Below are 26894 nucleotides of genomic sequence, written 5' to 3'. Positions count from 1 at the left end.
CTACTGAGCAACACCTGCTTGAATCTGTACTATTGTTCGCCTATTTACAGAAACTATAATAAATAGTAGAGTTTACATTGACAGCACAAGCCAATTTGTAAAAGCCCACTGAGTAGTTAAAATGTTCTGGAGGTATATATTCATTCAGTATTTCGACGACCCTCAGTCAGTTTAAAGATAAATACACATACATTGAATTTTGAAGTGGATTCTGAATTCATCATAACAATGTTCAGTGATGCAGAGACACAAAAACAAAACTGAGCACACAAGTGAAATATAGAAACACTTTATTCCCAGAAGTTGTAGCAGTGAGTTATCTTCAGACATGAAAAGGCCAATATAAACCAACTTTAGTACAACAGTATGAATTACAACAAGAGCTTACCCATTCACATTCTGTAAACCCACATACAGAAACACGATGATTGATATTGTCCCACCAAGCTACTGTAAGGACACCCGACAGCTCTAGTACACAGACAACAGGACACGCTTTGCTTGCAGCATGAACGCTTGATTTAGGACATCAAATATAGCAGATGGGTGGAGTTTGTTTCCTTTTTGGTACAAGAGAATATCACCATGTCATGTGACGTGGTGTTGACGACAAGGAGGGACACAGGAAATACGTCACCAAAGTACTACAAACAGCTGGAATGGTGTGCAGAGAGTTACGATGCCTTGTTGCCCCGCAAGCCTTCTGACTGCACAACACAGAGGAAAAGGTTCAGTTACAGTTTTGCGATCAGATTCTCGTACCTGTGTGCAAACATGGACTTCAGGTCGGGTTTTTAACTTTTTTCCCCCCCCTGGTACAAATCTGTACGGAGCAACAAGACACAGAATACCACAGTCAAGAATCAAACATCTCTTGTTCATCATAAGAAAATACCAAAGTTGAGAACACAACTCATTTGCTCTTTCAAGTGCAAAATTCAATACTTAAAATCACACACACCTATCGTCCCCCATCATTAAATCACCCTGATCACTTGTCAGAATTTAAAGTTTCATTTTTTTCATCAGATAAGCAACAACTCAGGAAAGTGCTAAAGGAGCGTGGGGGACACAAATATTGCTTCTCCATCATGATGACAATACTGTGCAGTTGTAAACAGGATGAGCCGTTTCTTTTTGTAATAGTTGATTATTTAGTCGTGGTTTTTGCTGATGCTTTGAAGGAAGGATGTAGATTTTCTTTACAGAAGCACAGCTGCGTGAACAGAGGCAGTTTGGAGGATCTTCCCAAAAGATGGAAAACACTGAATAGGAGATATTCGTATTGCTACAGAAAGGGATCTATCATCTTTTAAAAAGCAATAGAAAGACTTGTTCCAATTTGGAGAATCACACTTGTTCACTGTATCAATCAGCAGCCTTTATTCTAAAAACAACAGTACACTCACACATACAGTACACACACTCAAGCATGCTCACACACACTCATCTGCCCTCTGACAAACATGGGCAAGGTCAGGATGGATGTATGGAAAAGCCATGCAGGGCAACAAATGCCAATTAAAATACTTCCAAATACTTTCCCACAGTTTGTTTTAGTAGAGAGTTTTAAGTGCACCCATTTACGACAGGCAGCTCTGCAACAGAGTGCAGTTCTGTCCCGGCACGACTTCACAGCAGCAGCGCACTGGTAAGAATCGTTTGAGCCGGGTGGTGACGTCCTGCCTCCGTCGGTCCCCGAGACGGAGACTCTGCTGGGGGGAACGGAGCAGAGGGAGCTGACGGACATCCAGACGTGTGAATGTAGCAGGGCAGCAGGCTGGCTTACAGTACGGACAATCAAACACGTTGAAAAGGAGTGACGAGGGAACCAGCGGGAGTGTCTGTGGTCCGTAATGGTTGGCATGGCTTGGAGTTCCAGGTCACAGGTACAGGGTCACAGGATCAGAGGCGACGGGTTCAGGTAGTCAGGAGTCATAAAGGGTTCAAAGGTCAGAGCCGAAGTGCACGCTGATGCTGGGAGAGCGCTGCGTGTGGTTTGGCGTCGGACTCAAGTACCCCAGCCCTTCCTCTTGCAGGCTGCATGAGTAGCGGCCAGCTTCGGAGGCGGTGTGGTTGCTGGATGGAGGGGCGTTGCCGCTGGCCACCTGCTCGAAGGAGCGGGAAAAGACGGCGCTGGCGGTGCGCGTCAGGCTGGTGAGAGCTCCAGCCTTGGGCACCGACTGGCTGGACGTGAGCGTCAGTCGCTTCACGGACAGCTCTGTGTTCTCGCTGGCGGCTCTGCCCGTTGTTAGAGGGCCCGCCTCCTTGTCCTTGCTGGTGCGCCCGCCAAGCCGACACTTCTTCATGGCCTTGGCCCCCAGGTTCAACGTTGTGACACTATTGCTGATAGTGATGGTCGGTGGGGTCATGTCGGGCCCCACGCCGCCTGGCCACACCCCTTCATCCACCTCCGAAATATCCATCAGCTCATCCGGGGAACCCAAATCCACTGCGTCTGTGAGACAGACACACAGAGGGAGACAGAACAAGCACCGAAATGAAAAACAGGAGCGAGCAGAGGGAAGAATTAGCAGCTCATCTGTCATCCAGCCCATCTGATCATGTCAAAGCATTAAGGTTAACATGATATCAAAACATAATGCTTTAACTGTTTGAATGTGTATGAGAAGACTTGGAGCTTTGTGTTGGGCTGCATGACAGAGGAGCTCCATCACTGTCCAGCAGGTGGCACCTTCACACTGTAACCATCAGGGACATTTCACCACCTGAGACAATGCAAGTTGTGTATTCCAGGCCAGCACACAGGTTAGCTTAACAGTCAGTGGTTTATTGGCAGAGGAGTGCATGTTTTGTCCCAAAGGCAGGAGAGGGCAGAGTCTAAGAGTGTAAGCCTGGGAAAGACCACGAAGGGAAGGAAGAGGAGGGCAAACCCACGGCACCAATAAGAACTCTACAGACAGACGCACAAAAACACCTTTCCTGCTTTCTGAGGCATGAAAACACACCTGTGAGAGGTCAACTACCTACATATGCACTAACACACACTTTCTATCGATGCTATCACTGTACAGAATACCTGTGGACAGGTGGTAAACAGACAGATAGGCAGGTCCTGTGGAATTCTGTCATGCTCAGATTTCAGCTGTTCAAAAAACGGGTCCGGCGTCATCAGATTCAGGTCTCAGTTTAACATTGTGAGCAGCTTTTGCTTCAACTTATTCAAGACCTGCATATCTTTCCTCAGCTCCTAGCTACCAGTCAGAAGGAAGTAATCTGTCTCCAGGTTCAACCCAGGGGAAATGTGTCGAGGCGTACTGAGGAGCGCCATCAGAGACTGAAAAGCTCGCCAACCCCACCAGTAACAATCCTGGAGTAGCCCCAGGAGCATGGCTACATGAACCACCAGGCTGACCTGTGACCCTGACCCTGTGTTAACCTACACATGACTAATAGATCTGAACTGAACTACATCACAAGAGTACAATCTCCTGCTCCTGCTGCCACAGATATAATATCTGGGTTGATTCAAGGTCATCAGGGCTTTTAAAGCAGAGTGACTTTTGCTAAACCTGATACAGCAGGCAGCAGTTTCTTATGTCACGTCATATTTAGTCTCCATAAAGCTGCTTTTACACCTGTGGTACACCTTCCTTTGTTCTGCTTTTAACAGGATCAATTCAACATAAACACGTAAGATTATTTTTGATAAGCACATTTCATTATTATGCATTAATTATCCGGTTACTGATCTGTTATTCAGTTAGATCTTTAATAATGAATTGGATTTGTCTGGGCAGGCGATCCTCATGAGGAAGCTTTAGCCACAAAGGAGAGAGTAAATGAATGAGTGACGTTGGAGAGACAGATGAGAGGAAGAGTGCGATTAGGCGAAGAGAGGTTGGTGGAGACCAGCGCAAAAAGGTGAAGGGGGAAGTCATCATGCAGCTTTTCAGACCACGCCCCCACACATGGTTACCTAGGATACCCCAGAGTGGGTCGGGGGGAAGGAGGGGCAGGGCCTTAGTACTGGCTCCTCCCTGTGGAGGCCGACCCAGAACCCTCATTCTCCACCATCCGCCTCACAGACTTCTGCCTCCTGACCTCCTGACCCCTCGTGCCGGAGTCATGACCTCGGGGGTCCAGGCTGACCTCGGAGGCGGCGCCCAGGGCGTCGCAGTCGGGCTGGGCGCGGCCGTCAGGTCGCGGCCGCAGGGAGTCTCCGTTGGGCATTCGCTCGCCGCCCACACCTGTCACACTGATCTCGGGGATGGCCACGCCCCCCATCGCGGCCTCATTGTCTACACTCACCTCCTGGGACTCTGGTGGGGTGGAGGGGCATGGTGGGTAGTGCGACAGCACATTGATACACACACAGACACAGACACACACACACACACACACACACACACAGATGGACAGACGGATCATGCACCCACATGAGAAAAACAAAAACAGTCATGTGCACAGACACACACGACCACAGTAACACAAGACAGACAGAAGTCGTCAATGTAATGGCAGAAAAATAAAAAGACAAAAATCATAGTGATCAGAACAGAACACATGGTCAGAGTACATGCTGTATGGAGATGAATAACATGAATTAATATTTAATAGTATTTTCCTCCATCATCTGCTCACAACAAAAGCTTTACGCATAAACGAGCAGCTGCACCAACGAGCAGATATCCATGAGATGAATAAGGGGTGTGAGGCTCAGGATGAAACCTGCTTATTAAACTAGTTGAAGGCTGTAATCTAACTTTCTCATCTGTGCTCTGGGAAAAGGGAGCGACACTCTCTTCATTCTAAACCACGTACAGACTCGTCATCGACGCTAAAAGAAAAAAGTCTTATTTGTTTCTACCGTCATCAAAAATATTCAACACAGAGTTGTAAAAACGGTACCTCAGTTCTCTGCTCACTGCTTTCCTGTCAAATTATTTCATGTGCTGTGTTGAATCTCTCTCAAACTATGAACTGCCTCCGTGCTGTCCTCAACTTGGCCAAATCCTAACAGATCAGACAGGAATCATGCTTTTGAATGAGGTGATTCTAAAATGGGTGAGGGTGAAGGAGGGAGGGTCCTCAGCGAGATGTGTGATTGAGGATGAAAACGACAGTAACACACTGACTGAAGGGCATGAAATGACAGGGTGACTGAATAATGAAGAGATCTAAACATCTTGCTCTCTCCTTTGGTATGGATTTTTTCTTCTAATATAATTTTTTTTTTAGCACACACAATTTTGATTTCAAAATGTCTCAAGAGATGTGTGAAGCTGAGGGACTTCCACAGCTGTGCCGCTGCGTCTCAGATAGCTCCTGTGTATGTGCCTTACCGTGTCTCTTCCAGCGGTGTCCCCTGATAGACAGGGAGGTGACAGCGTTTCGGGAAATCCGGGAGGAGGTGGGTGTGATCTCCACCTGGATACTCCGTGCACCCTCCTTGTTGTTGCTCTTCAGCGCTGCGCCATGCAGTGACGACTTGATGGCATTACCCACCTGGAGGCCGAGGAGAAGCGCACAACAACTGTTACTGCCTGAGAGGATGCCAGAGTTTCACAGAAGGATAAACGAGGTGAGCAGCCGACCTGTCTGTCCTTTCTGCTGCAGACCCAACTCCCGTCTGTTGTGCACCAAAATAACAACTACTGCAAACTCACAGATGTACAAAGTCAATACGATAACTGGTGTTTTTACATTCAGAGAGCAACAATCTAAAGATACTTTCATCAAGTGAATGACAATCCAGAGTGTGACACACTGGTGACTTCAGGTGCACTTCCTAAACTCCTAAATCTACATTACTTCATACAGCAAAGGATACGTTTACTGACAGGAGTGTCATGGTGTGTTGAAGTGCACCTCATAAAAAATATAAAAGACAGTTGTCAGGGCACAGAAGTTTAAAGATAGCAAATCCATCAGTGCTGAAACATATTTACATTTTTCAAAGTGTGACCTTAAAATTGAAATTGAAATTGAATCGTGGATTATAATAATATCATGATGGATGGAATCTGAAGGCCAGTGAAAATACACACCTCCACACCATCATTTGTGACATTTAGAAACATTTTCACATGTTTTTAAATCAGGAGCACAACAGCCGTTCCTCAGGTGGCATTAAGACCAGTGACAAGAGATTTGCCTGTAACGTTTTAGGTTTTTTGTAATTACATTCACTAATGTGGCTGGTGCGATTTAAAAGCTGATGAATGAATTACTGATAATTCCAGTAGACTGCGTTACATTAAGGGCTTTTTTCAAGATAATTTGTTTTTTATCAAATAATTTTTCATCCAACTCTTAAGATTCAAAAATGATTAAGTTTGGCCTGTTGAGCAGCTGCAACACTGAACACATAGTTGTACTGTAGAGTGAGAAAAACTGTCCTCTAATTAAAGACAGACATAAGTAGATCACTGAAAAATGGATCCAAGTATAAAGACACTGGTCATGTACACCATGCTGTACGAGCAGCGTTTCTCATGCTACTAAAACGTGTTTTGCTCTCAAGTCTGATTGAGTTCAGAACATGTTACCAAACCGATAACATCTAATCAATAAGCAAATTTCCACGAGATTTATGCTCAGGGATAAACCCACAAGCTTAGCCCAAACTGTCACACAGATTAGAAATATAAGAGAACAAAGCGGCTTTGTATTTCCCTCGATGTAACACCAAGTCTTATTGTAATAACCTCTGTTCTCACTGGAACCTCTCAAGTGGCACTTGCACAAGTGATGATGTAACAGCTGAGTATGTTACATGAGGTAAAAGGATTCATGAACACAACATGTCTTTTGTCTGCGAGGCTGCAGCACCTTGGTCTCATGAGCTACACGTCACCGAGCGATGCTAAGCTAGCAGCCACGTGTTGTGTTCCATCACAACAAATTAACACTGTAGGAAAATGCTAATATTTGAACCCTAACACACTCGGGCATGTGTGCGTTTGTGTTCATGGCATGAGTCAACAAAGCTTTTTCTTTTACTCGAAAATGTCTTTTTAAAGCCGAATCACCATTCTTAATAATGTGAATCCAAAGGTCGTGTGTTTTGATTGTTGTACAGGGATACACCTTGACTTGTGTAGTAATACTGTGAGCTTAGGTCCAATCCCCTACTCCCTGGGCCTCAAGGATTATAGCTTAACGGAGCAGAGTGGAAGGCATGTAAATAATCTAGCGGGATTACACTCTGCTTGCAGCCTCCGACACACACAGACAGCAACACAATACAGCACAGTGTGCTGTGTGTGAATCAAAACCACAGGCGAGCATGTGCGTCTAAATCACATGCTGTCGTCAACACTCACACACAAGCTACAGGTCCAGAAACACACAGAGGAAAGAGATGTGTGATAGTAGCACAAAAAAAGAGACTGCACCCACCAACAGCGCTTCGGGCAATAGCTCCAGCTGGGCCCGATACAGAACATCATCCAGTGCTTTGGATCCCAGTTCCACTTCCCCATTACACCTACACACAAACACACATGATGTAACACAAACATGTAACACACAGTGTGAGACACAGGTGAGGGTTTCCCTGTGGATCTCATACACATGAATTTAACAATCTTTTCATTTGTTTACAAACATGGTGGAGTGTGTTTGATGCCAAATGTTTATAATAAATTCTGATAATGATGTCAACTCACTTGTGAACAGTTTTGCCGATGTGCAGTAATTTAGCCCTCTGTACGATCAAAAATCAAATATCATACATCATTTAGGATACTCTGACCAGGTGGGGGACACCTATACATTAGTCGCTGGTTCCAGTCCTGTTTCGTGACATGATCAGCAAAATATGGATCCTAAATCTGCCATGAACATTTTCCAGCCAATCATGATCTGCAAGCATGGCTGTTGTTATCTCTCCTGCTGCTCATTTGAAGCGACTTGGAGGTGGAGTTTGTTCAGGTAGAGTCGTTTATAAGGCCCCAGTAGTTATAAAATGTAATTAGCTCAGCTTACAGCCTTCACTGTTTTCATGCAGAATATGAACAAGCCTCCAGTCATGCTGTCTTGTTGACTGTTTGGTTGGTTTGTCAGCAGGATTACACAGAAACTCCTGGCTGGTTTTCTACAGAACTTGGGTGGAGGATGGCTCTCAGCCCAACACTGACACCACTAACTTTTGGTGAAATTCAGTTGTATTTAGGTGGCTGGTATCTATGAGTGAGTACAACTGATATGGATCCAAATAAAAATGTGGCTTGATTGAATTAAATGTGGCTGTTGGCCTTGGCGGAGGTATGTGCTCTGCCATTCTAGTTACATTTTGGATTAGAAGGCCTTTCCAGACATCATGGCTGCATCTGCTTGCACAAAACTGATGTTTATATACATGTTCTGTAAAATTACAAATTATGACTGTATAATAATTTCCTCCAAAATACGATCATTTGAAGCCTCTGATATGAGGCCTTCCCATCTATGGCTACACGGTTTGTGAAATGCAACCCGTCAGAGAATGAACACAGGAAGCAGATTGTAAGAAAAACCTTCAGCGGTACACACACTTAGAGAAACAACCAGTGAGTCAGTGCTGCATTGGTCTGACTGTTTGTGCAGGCATGTGTGTACACTCACAAGGCATAGTGTATCCCTGTGATGAGCTGAACCAGGAACTCTGATGTGACCGTCAGCCGTGTGCTAATGCCCTTGTAGCGTCGCATCTGTTGCCGTGGGTAACCGCATATACACACCCTGGGAGGATGACAAATGAAAAAAACACAACCAGGAAGCTTCAAATTCAGCTCCATTAAGAGGAATTTACTTCCATTAAGGAAATGAGAAAGCAATTGCTGGGTAATCATAGTTAATTATCTCCAAACAGGTATCACACAAGTTGCAACGAAGAGGATTCAGCTAAGACTGAGATAACACCTGTGCATTTCAAGCTTCACAGGCTGCTGTGTACTTTACACAGCTGACACACAGCAAACTTTCCAGGGGGAAATAAAAAGCTTATGACTTCTCTTTAGCTTTCTGCTTATCAGAGCAATGCTCAACTGCAGCTGGCAGATTACCAAAACCTCTGAGCTGGATGTGTCTACATCGCAGGGATACCAAATAGCGGTATCTTGGCACCAAAGTCTATAAGAGGATCAGATAAGCAAGAGCTTGCAAAATAGCGTCTGTGTGTGTGATTGTATGTTTTACCTGGAGCTGAGCTGGCAGAGGGACTGGAGGGAGGTGGAGGTCATGTAGCTGAGTGCAGCGTTGTAGCACAGCAGCAGGAAGGTCAGCACCTCAAATCTACAAAACACAAACACGCCTTTAAACAAAGCCCATCTAATGTCCTTCATGACAGCCTGAAAACAAGATGTCAAATATATCTGCTGCCATGCATCCATACTGTAGAAAAAACACGGTAAATGGGAGACTGAACAATTACAAAAGAAAGTTTGAAAGCATCAGATGTTCTTGGTTCTTTTAAAGAGTTATCCCATCCCAGCAGAACCACAGATGTTGTTCTTTCCTTTCAATGCTTTCTTCTACCTTGTCAAAACTTGATGCCTACATTGTCCACAATCCAACACAACTGCCAACAGCTTGTTATTATGTCTGGTAAGATTTTCAAACTTGTATTTGAAAGATAAAAGAAGCCCAGACCAATAACTTTTCAACAGCTACTGCTCCATTAAAATTCATTAAGATCCAAGTATCTCTCTCAGCCAGACTTGTTATCTATCATACACTGGAAATAAAAGATTCATCATCCATTTTTAAAACCTCTTTCAGGTCAGTTTGAAACTGTACAAGTAAAAAGTGCTAAATGAAAAAAGTGAAGGACGTTCTACCTCCCTGACCTTCACAGCATTTCATTCATTCAGGACACCCTTACAGCGACACATCAACTTTTAATGCAACAAAGCAAAGACAACTGCCACGGGCTACCACTGACGCCAGCGCACCATGCATAAAAATAATTGGCCCTGGAAGCAGCAAAACTCTCTATGACCGGACAGGAGTCACTTAAACTGACTTTTAATGTAATCTGCTATAATTAATGAGGCTGTGGGTCTATATTAAACTTGAAAAGTCAGACTGTTTGGATAGATTTTTTGTCCCCACGTATCTTCCCTTTGACTGCATCAGAAACAGTATCTGGTTCAATATGTCTGAGTTTAATGGACTTTAACGTTCACACACATCATAGCAGAAAACATGCAGCTTGACAACAACATGACAACTTCTAATTTAAGAGATGACGTTTGCAAGATCCTCAATTGTATAGAATTTTTTTTTTTTAATTAAAACTGTGAAGCATAAGTGATCATTTCTTTTAATCCTGAATCATATTTGAATTCTAACATTGGCCAAAAATAATCACAATATGATTTATGTGCCCTTATGAACATTCACATTTCTGTCAAATGTCATTATCCAGTTTTTTAAAGTGCATTGTGTTTGAGATTGATGATAAACCGTGTTGGGGAAAACAATTTAGACAGCAGAAGAAGAAACAGCAGAAGAAAGGAGTTTCTTGGCATAATGCTGCACAATTTGCTTTGAAAGCATATTTGTGTCATTTCAAAAACTTGTGTTTGCTGATAATTCCGATCAGGCAGATTGGCAGCCTGCTTCTGGGAAAGCCCATTTTAAAACGAGCACGAGCTCAACCCTGCTGACACGTCACCACCCGACAGGTCCGTCAAGACTCTTACCTGTTCTGTGCTGTAAAGGTTTCTCTCTGCAGGTGTGGCCCACTGTACACCACCCTGCTCAGCCCATGATTGGCTAGAGCCCCTTCTGTTAGGGCAATGGAGCCGATGGCTGAAGGCTGGAAGCGTGGAGAAGAGAATAAAGTATGTAAATTAACATTTTTACAACAGCAAACTAAATGTTTTGTGTGTGTTTCTCACCTCATGGTACACCGACGGTTTGGAGAGGGAAGGGACGGTGAAAGATAATACTTTACTCTGTCCATCTTTATCAACTATTTCCTGTGAAAGAGAAAGACAGGAAGACAATGTGAAAACGTTTCTGTGGGCGAGAAAAAACAGAAGCTTTTTTGTGAGTGTGCCCTGAACCTCTGGAGAGCGTGTGCTCATCTCTTCAAGCACACTCATCTGTTCTTGTGTGTGTGTGTGTGTGTGTGTGTGTGTGTGTGTGTGTGTGTGTGTGTGCACCTCAGGGTCTCAGTCTGCTGGTGGATGTGTGTGTTTTTTTGTGTGTGGTGTGAAGACACGCGCACAGACCCCAGGGTTCTGCTGTCCCCTGTGTGCATGTTAATGTCAAACACATTAATGGGAGCCAGCCAGCGTGTTGACTGACAGCTGACCTATTCTGCTATTCAGAGAGGAAGTTAGGGGACACTGCACTTTGCTGATAGATATGACAACGGGAGCCAAAACGGATGAAAATAGGACTCAAAACTCTGTAGTAATAACTGCTTGTGCTCACTTCTTTCTGTTGGAAGCTTGAAGGTATCTGCATCCCATCCATACTGTGTGTTTGCAAAGTCACTGTGTTTCAATTCCCCTATTTCTTACCCACATTTCCTGTCCCTCTCCACACATAGTTGTCTTACAAGGCAGAAAGGGCAGAAAGTAATCGTCCTGCGATCCTGCGTGTGGTTGAGCGGTTAAGTCCTCTGCTTCTGCACGATCTATGCCCACTTGCTAAGGATCAAAGACTTTTTTCTCCTTTTTTTCCTTCACTTCTCACTCTGGAAACTATTTGCTGTTATTGACAAAAGGAGCTCTCCTCCACTGATAATACATAACGTAGATCAGCTTTGACATTAGAATGTTCCAATGGAAAATAAAATGCACACACACACACCAACACACACACCACTTTCATCATCTCCCCTACCAGGTTGTAAATGCCCAGCAGCAGAGCCTCGATGCAGCCGGAGGTGTGGGGGTCTCTGGCTGCGCTGACGGAGAGGAGGCTCCACAGGAGCTCTGGCAGGAACTGTAGCGTGAAGCGCTGCAGCTGCGGCTCACCGCTCCGGTAAAACTCAAATAACTGGTGACACACGGGCTCCAGTAACTGGAGAAGACAGCAAACCAAAAACAAAATATATTACGCAATTTGAATTTGACATTTACGGTGCATAAAAATGTCCGGCATTATTTGGGAGATACAGTGTATTGGAAAGTCAGACAAAGAAACAACAATTTGACACAGACAATATAAAAACAGACAACAGACCAAGTGTCTACATGATTTAAAATTCATAAAAATGTGTGTCCATACGTCGCTGTAGTTCTCACGGATGACCTTGTAGAGGGCGGGCACCAGGGAACCTTTGTCTTTCAGTGAGGCGGCATAGTTGGACACAGCACTGTCCGGAAGGGTCTAACACACACACACACACACACACACACACACACACACACACACACACACACACACACACACACACACACACACACACACACACTGAATTGACAGTATTCTAAAAATAAACACAGAGCGAGATAAATTGGGAAGTCAGGACTAACCAGTCAAACATTTGTTGATGTAGTTTAAATCTGATCTGTGTAAACTCAACACTTGCTGCTCACTGATGAACATCCAGTCCAGGACACGTCGCCGTTGGACTGCTTTCACTTTCTACTTTAAGTTATTTCCACACTGCAGACATTTTATCCACAGGTTTGCATCTGAGTTCTGCCACAAATTGTGCTCTGAAGTACAAAAAAATTATAAAAATCTGGCTTGGGTCCACCTTCAAATTTGCGATGTGTCCCCCTGATTCCACTGAGCACATCTTTGTTACCTGGCACCGCCACACAGTTTAATTTACACTATTTTTCCATGCAAAGGAGAGTGGAGAGCCGCTTCTGGGGCGGTGCTGAAACATGCTGGTGGAAACAGAAGCATAGACATCTGCGATCAGCTCCGATGTCCCGATGATGCGGAGAATGGCAGTGTGAAATCTGGGAGTAAGACATTATAAGGTGCGATTGAATGCACCATGAAGCCTTGTTGCAGTGTCTGTGTCAAACTTTGACACAGACACTAGAGCAGAGGGCAGAAGCTGTATGCCAGTACATGACACCAAAAGGCAGTAGAGACTTGCACCGTAGTTTGTAATTTCACAACTATTTTGCTACAAACATTTACCCACGAATGTGGTGGATAACCTTTAGAGTTTTATCACTGAAAAGAAAATCTACCCACGTTTGGCACTTGGCAGGAGTTAATTTTGGACCCACTGGCATGTGTAAACAGCCCAAAATGATTTGTCTTATTCATCACGTTTCAGTCTTTTGTAGTGACGCATGATCATATCTAGACGATTCATCAGTCGGCACTAATACACTAACGTTTTAAGGCCAGAAAATCTGCCCAATATTGTGGTTACAGGTGAATGACGCAGAACTGGTATCAATAAGACTGATAATAATATTCTAACTGAAGCTTGCAGAAACAGGCAGCGATGGCACAGACGCTGTCAGTCACATCCATCCGGTTGCATTTAGAGGTCGACCTCACTGAGAGGGACCGACAGGAGGGTCCCACACGTTCACACAGGAAAGTCTCATCTGCTCCCCTGTTGTTCTACCTCACCGAGCCTCGGCTCCAGCATCAGTCACGTATCAGTGAGTGCTCGTGTTTGAGTAGCAGCCTGCAATCCTCTGCGAACGGAGCATTTCAGAGAGTCTTTATTTGTTGTGGATGAAATCTTTTAAGTAAAAGGCAGCAGAGAACGTACTGCATACTGAGCACGCACACGCACACACACACACACACCACACACACACACACACACACACACACACACACACACAGAGTAAAGCAATACCTTAAATTCTGACAGCCATTCCTCCACCACTCCTTGGTCCATAGCCAACATGTTCCCTCATCTGCAGTGGAGTCACCTCTACCTGAGAGAGAGAAAAATGTTGTATAAACGCTCTGCAGAATTATTGACACACAGCAAATATATAGCACACACACACGCACACACACACACACACACATACACACACACACACACACACACACACACACACAAATCAAAGCTTGGCTCCTTCCATGTTTGCCAGCCTGCAATTATGTGCTATCCTGGTATAAAATATCCTGTTACAAACAGCAAACAGCTCCATGGCAGTGGTGAATAGTGACTGCACACGCTCAAGGCATCAATTCAATACTCCAAAGAAGCATACGCCTCTCCGTCCCTCTCGCATTTCTTTCCAGACACACACCTCTGCAGCAAGTACCTAACCTCTTCTCAACCCCAAGTCGAAGAATCACCCACACAGAGAAGGCTGGCTACCGGCTTCACCATTGAAGCGCTGATGAAATAAAAACTGGGAAAAAAGGCGGCACAGCAGAATTGCAGAATTTAGATGCTTGTTGAACAGACTGTTCAGACCGGACGTATTAGAACAGAGACAGGCAGAAAAGGCAGTTCTTACCGCTTCAGCTCACGGTGAAACGAATGCTCCCTCCATTGCTCTTGGTTATTTTTGATAGCCCTCTCAATCCATCACAGCACTTACACCGTCTGCATCTTAACTTCTCTCTGTCCTCCTCCAGGCACGCAACTTGTATGCATGTATTATTTTCTATTGAGCCTCCAATATTAACCTGTCTTCTCTTGCTCAGTCACTGGACAGTGCTGTTTTCTTGCTTTCAATGTCATTTTAATTCTCCCTGTGTTTTATTAAGCATCTGCTGGTTCCTATCTGACACTGCAGTCACAACAGAAGAAGGGAGACAGCAGAAGGTATAAATATAAAGAGAGAATGCAACACACACACACACACACACACACACACACACACACACACACACACACACACACACACACACACACACACACACACACACACACACACACACACACACACACCACACACACACACACACACACACACACACAAATAAGAAAGATGTATGTACGGATGTATATTTCAAAATATCTACTACAATGTTCCCACAGCCTTAAACAAACTGACATTCTGACATGAAGTAATAAGTCGACTAATCAATCAAAAAAATTAATCACCTAATATTTCGATAGTCTTTTGTTTTGATATCTTTTAAGCACCTGCTGGTCCCAGGATTGAAAACGTGAGGATGTGATGCCTTTTTTCTGTTATTCATGGAGATAAACGAACAGTCTTTGGTTTTGGACTGTTTGCTGGACAAAAGAAACTCTGGAACATAAGGGCAGTAGATTTTAAGCAATTTCTTTAATTCATAGTTGGCTGCTTTAACAATTGATTATCAGTAAATCACAATAATATATGAAGATATGTTGGATGTTTTCTGTCAGAAACTGTTTTAAACAATGACTTGAACTATGTTATGATGACAAGTTTTCATTATGACATTTCAAAGATCGAAAAACAATTCAATGAAATGAAATGAAACAAACAAAGAAACATGATGATAATTGAAATATTCAGTGATCCAGTCCTCTGTTTTCCAGGTACTGTGGTCACCTTAACAATCTGCACTGTGTTGGTCACCATATGACAAAAGCTGACCAGAGACATGCTTTCTCTGCTGAGGAGGAGGACACATTCTCTCTGCATCTCTGATGGATGATCTGTTTTTCAATAGCAGTCTGCTTTCACTGCGGGGTTTGTCGCGTCTGTGCTCTGAAACTGCAATTGCACAAGGCTAAATTGGCTGTTGAATGCAGACGCAAAGTCCATGTTTGGTATGTCTGGACCCAGAGGCTGAGAAAAAGAAAGAGGGAGGAAGAAGCCCTTCTATGTGCACACATGTCATGCAGAAGCATGTGCTCAAATCTGATCTGACGGTGGAATAATTCTCCTTTTAAAACTCTTCCGGTTCCAACGCGTCACTTAAAGGATGACACACACACAGAGACACAACAGTATTAACCCTCCAGCTGTGACATGACATTTCAGACATATTCTGGAAGTGAATTCAAAGACATACACCACCATATTAGTCCTGATATTAAAATCAGAGTGATAATCAAAAAACTTTGCCATGCAAATAATCCAACTTAATCTGTTAATGTCTGTATAATGCATGGAAAATAAAAAATATCTTTCTTTTTCAGTCCTTGCTTCCCTCCCTCCATTCCTCCGTTCATCCTCCAACAAAACATCCCTCCTCTCCTTCCCACCATCTTCCTTGCTCCCTAATCTGTCTTTCACACATCCAAATGCTTTTTTCTGTATTCTTCCAGTGCTTGGTCCCTCCATGGCAGCCAGGTGTCTATTTATGGACTGTACCAATGACAGGAACGACAAGGGGGGAGGGGAGCCAGTGACTCATGAAATGGGGAAGGATTATAAAAACAGAATAGCCTCCATTTAGAGAAATTAGTTCTTTGTGGCGCTCTGTTGTTCTGTTCTCGCGCTGGTGAAGACAGAAAGGAGGACAGCGATATCTAAAGCCTGCGTTTTAATGGCAAGCTTGCTGAAAGACAAAATAAAGGGCTGTGATTAGAGAGTGGATGAGTCAGTCTTGTGAGAGGACGGGTTACTCCTCCTATAGAGTCACATTAACGGGTCAGCTCCATCCATACCCTCATCTGTATCATCTGCATCCAGGAAAAGACACTTGAAGACTAAAATCAACAGCCGCCTACATATGTGACATGTTTTCCTTCATCCTCAGCAGCAACACATCAGCAGCAGCAGAGCATGGACGCTCAGGTACGGAGTTACTGTAACCACATGCAGTAGTTCATAAAAGCGCATCTGAAGAACTATTTCCACCACGAGGAACTTGACATATTCATGCAACATATAACAAAAAACATGAGAAGAGTGCAGATTGCAAATTCCCCTGAGAGAAAACTAACTTGGATTTATGATTTTGTATATACACATTAAATCAACTTGAAAGGAAACAGGTCATATTTAAACAAGTGTTCAGTAATAGTGATTATAATAATATCAAGTTTTTAGATGATAACTAAAAGTAGAAACTACAAGGTTTTATCACTCAGTACGTTTACATGCACAGCTGAGTCAGATTACAGCCAGAGTTCGACTCTGCTGCTCAATCAGACAACTGCAACTGTCCGAGTCTACATGCATGTACCGTACGCTAGGTGGCGCTGTACCCATTTCAACTAGTGGTAACAGAAACACCTCCGGCTGACCTCTTTACGTCACCAGCAACAACAAACTGCCTCGACATTCCAGAAAGATGGCGTACGAAGAGCGAGACGAAGCTCCATCTTTGTACACTTCATATATGGTGTACATGATAATTACACAAACTAGATGCACAATGGAGCTCTTTCTCTCTTTCTTACGGTGATTTCGGAGGAATGATGTCGTCATCCTTCTACTTCCGGCTCACGGACCCAGGGAAAAAAATCTTGCGCCTGCGCAGAACACAAAATCTGATCTGATCTGATGGAACGTATACATGCAGGAGTAATTCGACTATCAATCAATAATCTGGGTGCTTTAATCCGACTATGAGAAATCTGATCCGGTCCGATTTTTTCAGACTAAGGTGTATACATGCATCTTAAAGATCCCATCATAGTCGCACTAACACAGTAATTCAGTTTTCTCGAGTGTCATGTAAACGCACTGAATGTTGAAGCCCAAAAATTGATATCAAAGAATACCTTATTTGGCAGCTACTAGACAGTCCAAATTCCACAGATATGCAGGATTAAAAGAATGGGAGGAGATTTAATTGTGGATCTGGATAAAAACACTCATAAATTGATCTCCCTGAATTTCAATTATCGGGATTATTGTGAATATCTTCCCATGAGTGAAGGATCTGGATTACTGGAGTCCTACAGAAATTTCCAGATATATTATGAATAACAGAATCCTAAGCCTGTCACCATGGATAAAGGTACTGCTATCCCACTGTATCCCACAAAATACAGTGTGATACAAAACCTGTGTGTAGATGCTATGGATTCCAGTCTACGACATTTACTTTAGGGCTGGGACGACACGTCGTCCCACACAGGAAGTGATGGGACCCGCGGAAGCTGAGAATAGCCCCTCTCACACAGAGATGCTGCATTAACGCCGCAGCGGCGGTTCGTCAATTCTCCGCTGTTGGTCATTCGCACACAGCGATGCACCGCTGGAGTAAAGATGAACCGCCATGTAATTCACACAGAAAGCTGCGCTGCCGCTCCTAAAGAGGCTTGACGGTACACGTCATGATGATGACGTCGGTGATGACAAGGTGTTTCCCAGGTGTCCTCCAAAAACCTTTAACTCACTCAGGTGGTTGTGTTGATAGAAATCACCGTGATGGTCAGCCCTCCCGACCGAGACTTCAGTGAACTTTCCCCCAGAAAACAGCCTCCGTCCCTGCAAGTGACAGAGTCATGCAGCGACCTGTTTACTGATGGCAGTTATGTAATTATGTAATTTAGCGCAAAAAACATAACTCTTTTATCTTCCAGGATGTTTAGGGGGCCGGGTTCTCAATCACAACACATCATAAACGGTCTGCGGGTTTAGATTGACAGGGGAAACACCTGGGAAACACCCCGACGTCATCATCATGATGTGTACCGTCACGTCTCTTTAGGAGTGTTAGCGCAGCTTTCTGTGTGAATTACATGGCGGTTCGTCTTTATTTCAGTGGTGCATCGTTCTGTGTGAATGACCAACAGCCGAGAATTGACGAACCGCCACTGCGGTTAATGCAGCGTCTCTGTGTGAGAAGGGCTATTCTCAGCCTCCGTGGGTACTACCACTTCCTGTTTGGGACAACTTTCCAGGATGTTTGGTGTAGGGCTGGGACGACGCGTCGACGTAGTCAACGACATAAATTCATCAGCATGAATAATTTGCGTCGACGCGTCGTCCCAGCCCTACACCAAACATCCTGGAAAGTGAAAGAGTTACGTTTTTCGCGCTAAATTACATAACTGCCATCAGTAAACAGGTCGCTGTCTGACTCGTCACTCGCAGGGACGGAGGCTGTTTTCTGGGGGAAAGTTCACTGAAGTCTCGGCTGACCATCGCAGTGACTTCTATCAACACAACCACTTGAGTGAGTAAATTATTCATGTCGACGAATTTATGTTGTCGATTACGTCGACTACGCCGATGCGTCGTCCCAGCCCTAAACCTGACATATAGTTAATCAAGATGATTACGTGGTACATCATACCTGTTCTCGAAGATTTTTAGGCTCTTTTGAGAAACTGCAGATGAGCACCAGCAAATGGTGGAGGAAAATAGAAAATTATTGTGATGGGAGCAGATTTTGTTATAAGGCAGATGTTTGTCATCCCTCGTCGTCTGGCTAACTGTCATTACGGACTCGCAGATCGTGACAGAAATCATTATAGGCCAGAGAGAACAAACAAGGACACACAGAGGCTTCAAATGATACAGCAGCTGGTGAGCTTCTTCTGTGCATCTCAACCACACTGACTGGCACAAACACACACACATGAATAAAATAGTGTTAAGGATGAGTGGCTGAGAAGGATTGACAGGCACAAGTAAAGAACAAGAGAAGGATGATCAGGGTTAGGTGGGGAGTGCAGGAGGAGGGCACAGATCAATGGCTAAATGAAAAGAAGGAGAGATAAATGGCTGTACAGAAAGATGAGGGATAAAAAGGGTGTATGACCACCCAGGGGATAGATAACTCAAGAAGAATGAGACAGCAGGGTCAATAACAGAGGAGAGTTCAATCTGTGCTACCTGTAGCAACCAACCAGACTCTGACAATCCCATGAGTGAAGGACAGACACCAAAACACACACCTCTTTGTGATCTACAGTGGATCTAACTAGTGCGCTTACTAGCCTCGCTCTGGCTTACTGAGTTTTTCCACCAATGCAAAGCCCTGAAGGAGCCAACTACTTGCAAAGCAGTGACAGAGAATGTGTCATGCATTGCACAAGTGTGTGTTTATTCAATTCTGGTTTGACAAAACCTGTTCCTGTGAGCTAGCTAAAGTTGACAGCTCGTTCTCTCTGAGACAACACCCACGCCTCTGACACGCACACACACTCACACACACACGCACTCACACAGACACACACACACTCACGCACACACATGCCTGCCAGTCTAAATGAGCTTATTTTTGACTCCTCCTCCCAAAGACTCCGTCCAACACAAACAGGTCTCTCTTTGAGTTTACATTCCTAATCCTTGTTGTAAGTGTGCTTGCGTGTCCTGACAAGAGTTGATGCAAAACACCTGAGCCACACACACACACACACACACACACACACACACACACACATACACATACATACCTGTCTGAGAAAGCTGCTGGAGAGAATGCTGAAGCAAGTCTATGTGAGAATGAATTAAGGACACACACACACACACACACACACACCTCTCCCTGATGTCATTTCCTATTACACATATGCTTTGGAAAGATTTTTTTTCAGGAACTGAGTGGGCCAATAAGAATGAATGTTTGAATGGAGGGAAGAAAGGCAGCAGAGAGAGAGAGAGAGACAACTGAGTGGTTTTGAGAGCGACAGAGCTGCCCAAGCTGCTTTTTCCTGTGGTACAGGGTGCGAGCCACAAGCTACTGGTTGGGCTGATAATGACACAAACATTACTGAGCTCCTGATGAATTAAAGCTACAGGGAGAGTTGTGGCATAGATCGAATCAGCTGAAATGAACCGCCAGTAAACTAGCTCAACAGCCCGGAGCTGACTCAACTCTCTTTCGAACACACCCAAACCACTAATAAACTGTTTTACTGCACTGACCAATGTAAGAACCAGGAACTACAGCAATACTTCCACCTAAAACCTCCAAACTAGGTCACTTAATAAACTGCTGAACCAGAGAATCCAGACTTGTTGGAACCAAAAGCTGTTTGAGAACTTTTTTGAGGAGCTGTGATATGACCAAGTAAAGGTGAAGGCAGTGTTACATAACTGTGTTCATAAAAGGGCACACGCCTATAGTTCACAGCTGGACCTGGTCTCCTGTGCACCACCCTGCTAAGAGCTGTTCACACCGTTGGTCTTTACCAAAGACTACAGCATTTTGTTTTGACATCTCTCTTCAGTTTCCATCGGTTCTGCTTCATGCAGTATTCTTTATTTGGACTATCTTGGCCTGAGGTTTACCCTGTTGCATACATGCCTCCCACCTTGCTCTCCTCCTGGGTCTTCTTCAAAAGCAGGTTGCGTATAGCTTTGAGGAAGGGGGAGTTCTGCTTTTTCTGCTTGTTTTCCCTCTCATCCACGCACACACACACACACACACACAGATATATATATACACACACAGCAGAGGACTGCCTGTAGCTAAGTAGACATGACAACAGAGTCTGTGGTTTGTGTGTGTGGTGTTTGCTGCTGAGGGAGACGGAGAGAGATCTGACAGGGAGGAATCCTCTTATAGCAGCCAACGCGCCTTTCTCCTTTGCCGTTAAGCCAGTGATGCATCTTCGTCCCTCCTCTCGCCCCTCCAATACCCTGTCTTTCCTTCAGCAAGCGAGCCTGAGGAGAGCAGTGATTTACATCACTGATTTTTATATTTCAACACTCTCTTTTATCTCAACCTGCATTTGTCTCGGCTTTCCTTGTGACTGTTAGATAACTCTCTTGTAAATCTATGAATGTTCAGCCATCAGATTTCACATTCAAATTTAATTTTTGGTGCGGATAATTTGCTTGATTTTCTAGATTGCTCACAGAGCTAGAAGTATACATCTACTGGCGTCTAGAGCAGTTAAATATGCTTTAGCAGGGAAAGTCAGAATCTATACTTCACCTGGAGTTTGGTGCAGATTTAAATGAGAGGGGGGAGCGATTGTAACTGTTTTCATTGCCCAACTAGACAGGATATTTCATGAGACCGCAGGCATGGGTGACTCAAGCTTTAATGCTAGATGACAGCAGAGACCACACCATCTTCATGCTCCATGACCTGCTGGCTTCACTGTCAAAAAGCATTAAAAGGCCGGAGACAGTAGGGGCCACCGATGCTCCACATTAACAAGTGTGTGCATTCTTTTAATGCAGTCACACATTCCCACCCTAATGACACCATAAAGAGCATACGAACGATCTATTGCTAAAAGGCAAGCCTCTCCCTAATAACAGAGGCTAGCACAAACACATGAACACACACACACATAGACAGCACAGAAAGCAAAATGGACAGTATCTTGTTTGAAGAATAACTGGCTTTGTGTAGGATAAGTAATGTAAAATGACACTTAGTTGCAACTTTTGACAGCACGTGCAACAAGGAGCTCATTTCTTGTAGCAGGACTGGTTCTGCAGCAAAGCATCACACCGGGCCCCCTCAGGCAGGAAACCCCTCAACTGGCTGAGTGGTACAGAGGAAAGCTGCATCACATGATAGCTATGAGAAAAATCCTAACAACGCATTATCCAACAGCCGAGTCTGCAGCAGTGTCTACCCATGCCACACACACACACACACACACACACACACACGCGGAATCACCTGAGGATTCAGAAGTATCTGAACAAGGTCCTGCATACACCCACACAGGTTTTACTTAACAGGATAAAGTCAGGTGCAGAGTCTCCATGACAAACGGGGACTTATCGCCTGCTGTAGCACGATGGTTGCAATAAGCAGCTCGTTGGCTCGTTGGATCACGTTGTCTAGCTAGTTTAATAGACGACTAACGTTATATCGTGACCCGATTCTTGGCACTGCTCACCAGCTAGTTTGCCACAATGACAACCGGTAACACAGCTTGCGTGTGAACAATGTGATGTTCGAGTCACTGCTAGCTAAAGGGAAACATTAGCTTTCCCAGACGTATCATTCGATATTCGTTAACTTATATCAGCCAGGGACTGTAAATTAATCCCCCGCCGTCACACACTCTGTGTCTCGGCTTGCTGAATGACTTACCAACTGTCACTACGGTTGCTTACAGATTAGCTTGCTAGTTAGCTAGCTCGGCTAAGGCGCGACACCAAGTAAACTGGGGGAAGTTGCTGTTTACTTACTGGCATGCTATCTGTCAATTTCCTGGTACCGCGGTCCTGTATCGTTCCGACAAGACGAGTAGACGCTATCACTTCGTTACTCCATAAACCGCCTCAATAATTCATCTACATCAGCTCCTTCCATCTTCATTACTTTCTCCACTCAGACTACCTTAGGCGACAGAGCCTCGGTCTCCACGGAGTGACAGGCGTCCGCGCCAATGAGCGAGAGGTATTTGATCTAACTGCCGCGCCCCCGAATTTCCGAATCCAATCAGATTCGACGCCAGGCTGCGAGTTGATAATTTCCACCATCACGGTAGATTGTTGCTGTCAGTCACTGCTCTTTGACAGCAGTGATCCCGGAGATGTTTTCAGTTAATCACATAAATAGGTCATTAATTGCCAGCTGGCTTAAGATTGCATTGTAAGAATAACTGGTTATACAGCAGCATATACATTTTAGTTAAATGATGTTTCATTAATAAATGCCTTTTAATTCTTGGTGTTAAAATATATACACATTTTAATTATAAATATTATAAATAACAATATTTTTTACGATTTTAACACGTAATTAAGACATAAATAATTAAGGTTGCCTGTATCAAAAATGCACAATAATTTTCCACGACTTTTTTTAATTGTTCTATTTTCCAGATTTATTTTCATTTGAGATGAATAACTCACCCAGGTTTCACTCTCCGTGTCCAGCACACTTCATTGCAAATTAATCTGTTAAGCTTAAGGCAAGAGCAGTGCTCTAAAACTGTCTCCCTTGGATAAATAATGCATGACCACTTGACAATGACCCCTGGAACAATGGATTTTCCAAAATTAATTATCAAGATGGCATATGACCACGTGTTTGTTTGCTCTCACATTAATAGCAGATGGAAAGCTGCAGATAGTAATCAGTTAACGTGGGCCTCTGTGGACGATAAGCAGCAAATCTGCTTCCTCTGAATGGTACAATAATACTGCACCCACAATCACAACAAACCTCCAGTCCAGCTCACAATGCTGCGATAAGAAACTGTGTCCTCTCCTGTCCTTTTTTGAAATGTGTTGTCCAGTGCAGGTAAAACCAGAATACTTTTATTCTATCTATCTATCTATCTATACTTCCTTATTTACATACTTTCTACAATCTGTGCCTGTTGCAAAAATGTAATGAGTCTAATCAAATACAAAATACAATCTAAATAAAAAAGTGACACAGTTATCATTTTAATACCTGATTTGGGGATTTAGGGAATACTTCTTCATGTAGCGACACAGACAAAATCTGAGCCATAAGAATTGAAGAGCAACTGTAAGAATAGTAAAGTGAGTGTGCACTGCCCCCTAACGTAAGCTTGTAAAAGCACAGCCGTCAAGGAAAATACTTCTAAGTCTTTACACAAACAATATATTTTTAAGTGTTAGAGTCCCTGCTATATTTCTTAAATGGTATAAAACATATAAAAGGCAGATATGACGGCAAGTCTTCATGTTCTTCTAGCAAACAGGACACAAGCTGCTGCAATGGCCAGAGAATTTAAAATGTTCACGGGCTACAGAGAGGCCCCTGCTATCTCTGCAGCCTCAGTGAGGACGGCCCCGGCCTGTTGTCGGTATCCCAGAGACAGCTCCTTCGCCCTCCTCGCTTCCTTCATGTTCTCCTCCAGGTTCTCATTAAGTCTTCCTCGCTCCTGGTAAGTTGCCACAGCCCCCTTCACTTGCTCAGCCATTGGATCCTTGCTCCGGAGCAGCCAGCCAATCATCTCTTGAAGCGTGGTGCCCTTTGAGATGGTGGCCTTGGCACTCTCAGATGTGCCCTTCAGTTCATCCTGAGCCAGTCGCAGATGTGGAGGCATCGGTTCCTCTTCACTTCCCCCACCAAACCCTACAGGAACCACATCGAGGGAGAAGTCGTAGCCCTTAATCTTGAGGGAGATCCTGTACTTGGCCTCTGGAAGTGGAGAGAACAAAGAAGAAAGAAAGAAACAGAAATTTGAGACTAGCATCGCATTTCCTTTACGGGAAGTTGTGAGTGAGTCAGTTACCATGCTCCTCTCTGATCCTCCCCAGACATTCAGCCAAAGCTAAGCTGTCATTGTGGTTGCAGCCGCAGATCTGTCGCAGGTTTCTGATGTGTCGGACCATGGACTCATAGCGCTCCTGCTGTTCATTGAAGGTCTCAGCCATGTCACAAAACCTCTGGTCCAGCTCTGGCACACAGACTCGCCTCATCACCAGCCTGCCGATACGCTTCACGGTCTGTGCTTCTGTGGGGAAAAAAGGAATATCACACACACACACACACACACACACACAAATGTTTATTATTTTTTCATATGCATTGGAAATGTACAGGTTTGAGAGACGGACACATAAACATTCATAGAGATGATGTACCACTGTGTGCCGGCCGGGTCTGCCTGGCTGATCCAGCTCCATCCAGGTCTGACAGTCTGGGCTGCAGGAGAGGCTGCCTCTGAAATAAAGTATTCTTTACATATAAACTTCATTTTCATTTGACATTAAGCACCACTGAGGGTTGTTAACACCTGGATGTGTGTAGTTAGTAATGTAATTAGTAACTGTAATGTAATGCAATGTAATGTAATTGTAATGGTCATTGTAATGACCTTAAAGGACAACAACATGTCATACTGTTTACTTTGTTTACATGTGGCGGACCCCGCCACCTTTCTAGCACCATTCAGTGTTCGGGGACCTTTTTTTCCCTCTGAGATCAGCTTGTTTACTCAGTTTTGTTTCTTTAGTACCTTATTAATAATGCAAAACAAGTTTAATTTCCTCTCCAATACTACATAGTGCCCGTATGAGTTTTGAAAGCACATGTAAAAGTAAATGATACACATCATGAGGTTGACATGTATGTACATGTATAGACAGTATACTTTGGGTCAGACCACCTGTCAAAGGTAAATGGACTCGTAATTCTGCAGCACTTTTCCAGTTTACTGACGCTCAAAGCCGCTTTACACCTGTCAGATTCCCCCATTCACACACACATTCATACACTGATAGCAGAGCTGCCATGCAAGGTGCCAACTGCACATCAGGAGCGATCTGGGGTTCAGTATCTTGCTCATGGACACGTTGACATGCAGCTCAGATCAGCCAGGATTCGAACCAGCGACCTTCCGATCACTAATAAATAATAAATAAATAAGAAGTATTTTTCAGATTTTCTTTTAATCATGTGATTGCTGATAAAATAAAGTATTTTAAAATGCATTACTTTGATACACCTTGCAATCTGCAAAGTAACGAGTAACGAAAGGTATGAAATAAGTTGCAGTGAGGGAAAAAGTACAATGTAGTGGAGCGGAAGTCTGAAGCAGCAGAGAATGTAAATACTCAAGTACAGTACAAGTAACTCTAACTTTAAGTCTACTCATGTTCAGTCCTTGAGTAGATGTATTTAGTTACATTTCGTTACCACTGTTGTGTACTTGGTACTTGTGGCAGAACGATACAGTTACAGTGGTTTAGTTGAAAATACTGTTATATTGATTTCTTCCTGTGACAGCTGTAGAACAAGAGTACATTCACGCTTTATGATGGCTGTGGTTTCACCGTTATTACCTTCTGTTAGGCTGCTAGTGATCAGCTGAATCAAACTATCTGAAGTATCTCGTCTGACCTCTCATGAAGCCACTTCATGAGCTCGCACACATACAACTCAACACGTACCTCGGTGTCGGAGTTTCCACCTGAGAAGCAGCAGCAGCAGAGAAAACGGAGCATTTTCTGCAGCTCGGGTTCGGCTCAATTTGTTTTCGGGTCAATTATTTCTGACAATGCCTCTGCATTCCGCATTCCACATGACGTCAGTGTCATGAGACTGCAGCACAACTATTCTTCCTGGTTTTGTAATCTGGATCAATGTGCAGGTATGAAAATGACTGACAGGTGCACCTCCAGGTGAGCTGCTGCAGCGAGGTAAACACAGCGCTGCTGTTGTCAGATCACTGCTGTCACTGAATACAATCTGAAATATACTTTCACAGGAACACAAGCTGCTACAGTGATTTATCTCTC

The 26894-nt window shown here is 44.0% G+C and overlaps 2 protein-coding genes across 5 annotated transcripts; both read right to left on the bottom strand.

The window, feature by feature from the left end:
• Nucleotides 1-273: 273 nt before the first annotated feature.
• Nucleotides 274-23056, bottom strand: hycc1 (hyccin PI4KA lipid kinase complex subunit 1). Of its 3 annotated transcripts, XM_030412006.1 has the most exons (12): nt 22860-23056; nt 13748-13829; nt 12193-12294; nt 11806-11985; nt 10851-10931; nt 10653-10768; nt 9145-9240; nt 8572-8688; nt 7366-7453; nt 5307-5469; nt 3941-4283; nt 2127-2458 (listed from the first exon to the last, which is right to left on the bottom strand). In XM_030412006.1, exons 2-11 carry the CDS (start codon nt 13796-13798, stop codon nt 3985-3987), a joined length of 1293 nt encoding a protein of 430 aa, XP_030267866.1. In that variant the 5' UTR covers nt 13799-13829; nt 22860-23056; the 3' UTR covers nt 2127-2458; nt 3941-3984. The 3 variants fall into 3 exon arrangements, with proteins under 3 accessions (XP_030267863.1, XP_030267864.1, XP_030267866.1); XM_030412003.1 differs by lacking the exon at nt 3941-4283 and having other exon boundaries at nt 274-2458; XM_030412004.1 differs by lacking the exons at nt 3941-4283; nt 22860-23056 and adding an exon at nt 14367-14665 and having other exon boundaries at nt 274-2458.
• Nucleotides 23057-23920: 864 nt separating this feature from the next.
• LOC115578484 (uncharacterized) lies at nt 23921-26835 on the bottom strand. 2 transcript variants are annotated; one of them, XM_030411468.1, is made up of 4 exons: nt 26547-26835; nt 25239-25317; nt 24887-25105; nt 23921-24792 (listed from the first exon to the last, which is right to left on the bottom strand). In XM_030411468.1, exons 1-4 carry the CDS (start codon nt 26598-26600, stop codon nt 24395-24397), a joined length of 750 nt encoding a protein of 249 aa, XP_030267328.1. In that variant the 5' UTR covers nt 26601-26835; the 3' UTR covers nt 23921-24394. The 2 variants fall into 2 exon arrangements, with proteins under 2 accessions (XP_030267328.1, XP_030267327.1); XM_030411467.1 differs by having other exon boundaries at nt 24887-25108; nt 26547-26826.
• Between the last annotated feature and the right edge of the window lie 59 nt (nt 26836-26894).

Source organism: Sparus aurata, chromosome 3, assembly GCF_900880675.1.
Source record: "Sparus aurata chromosome 3, fSpaAur1.1, whole genome shotgun sequence".
NCBI lineage: Eukaryota > Metazoa > Chordata > Actinopteri > Spariformes > Sparidae > Sparus > Sparus aurata.
This window is presented reverse-complemented; position numbering and strand designations above follow the sequence as displayed.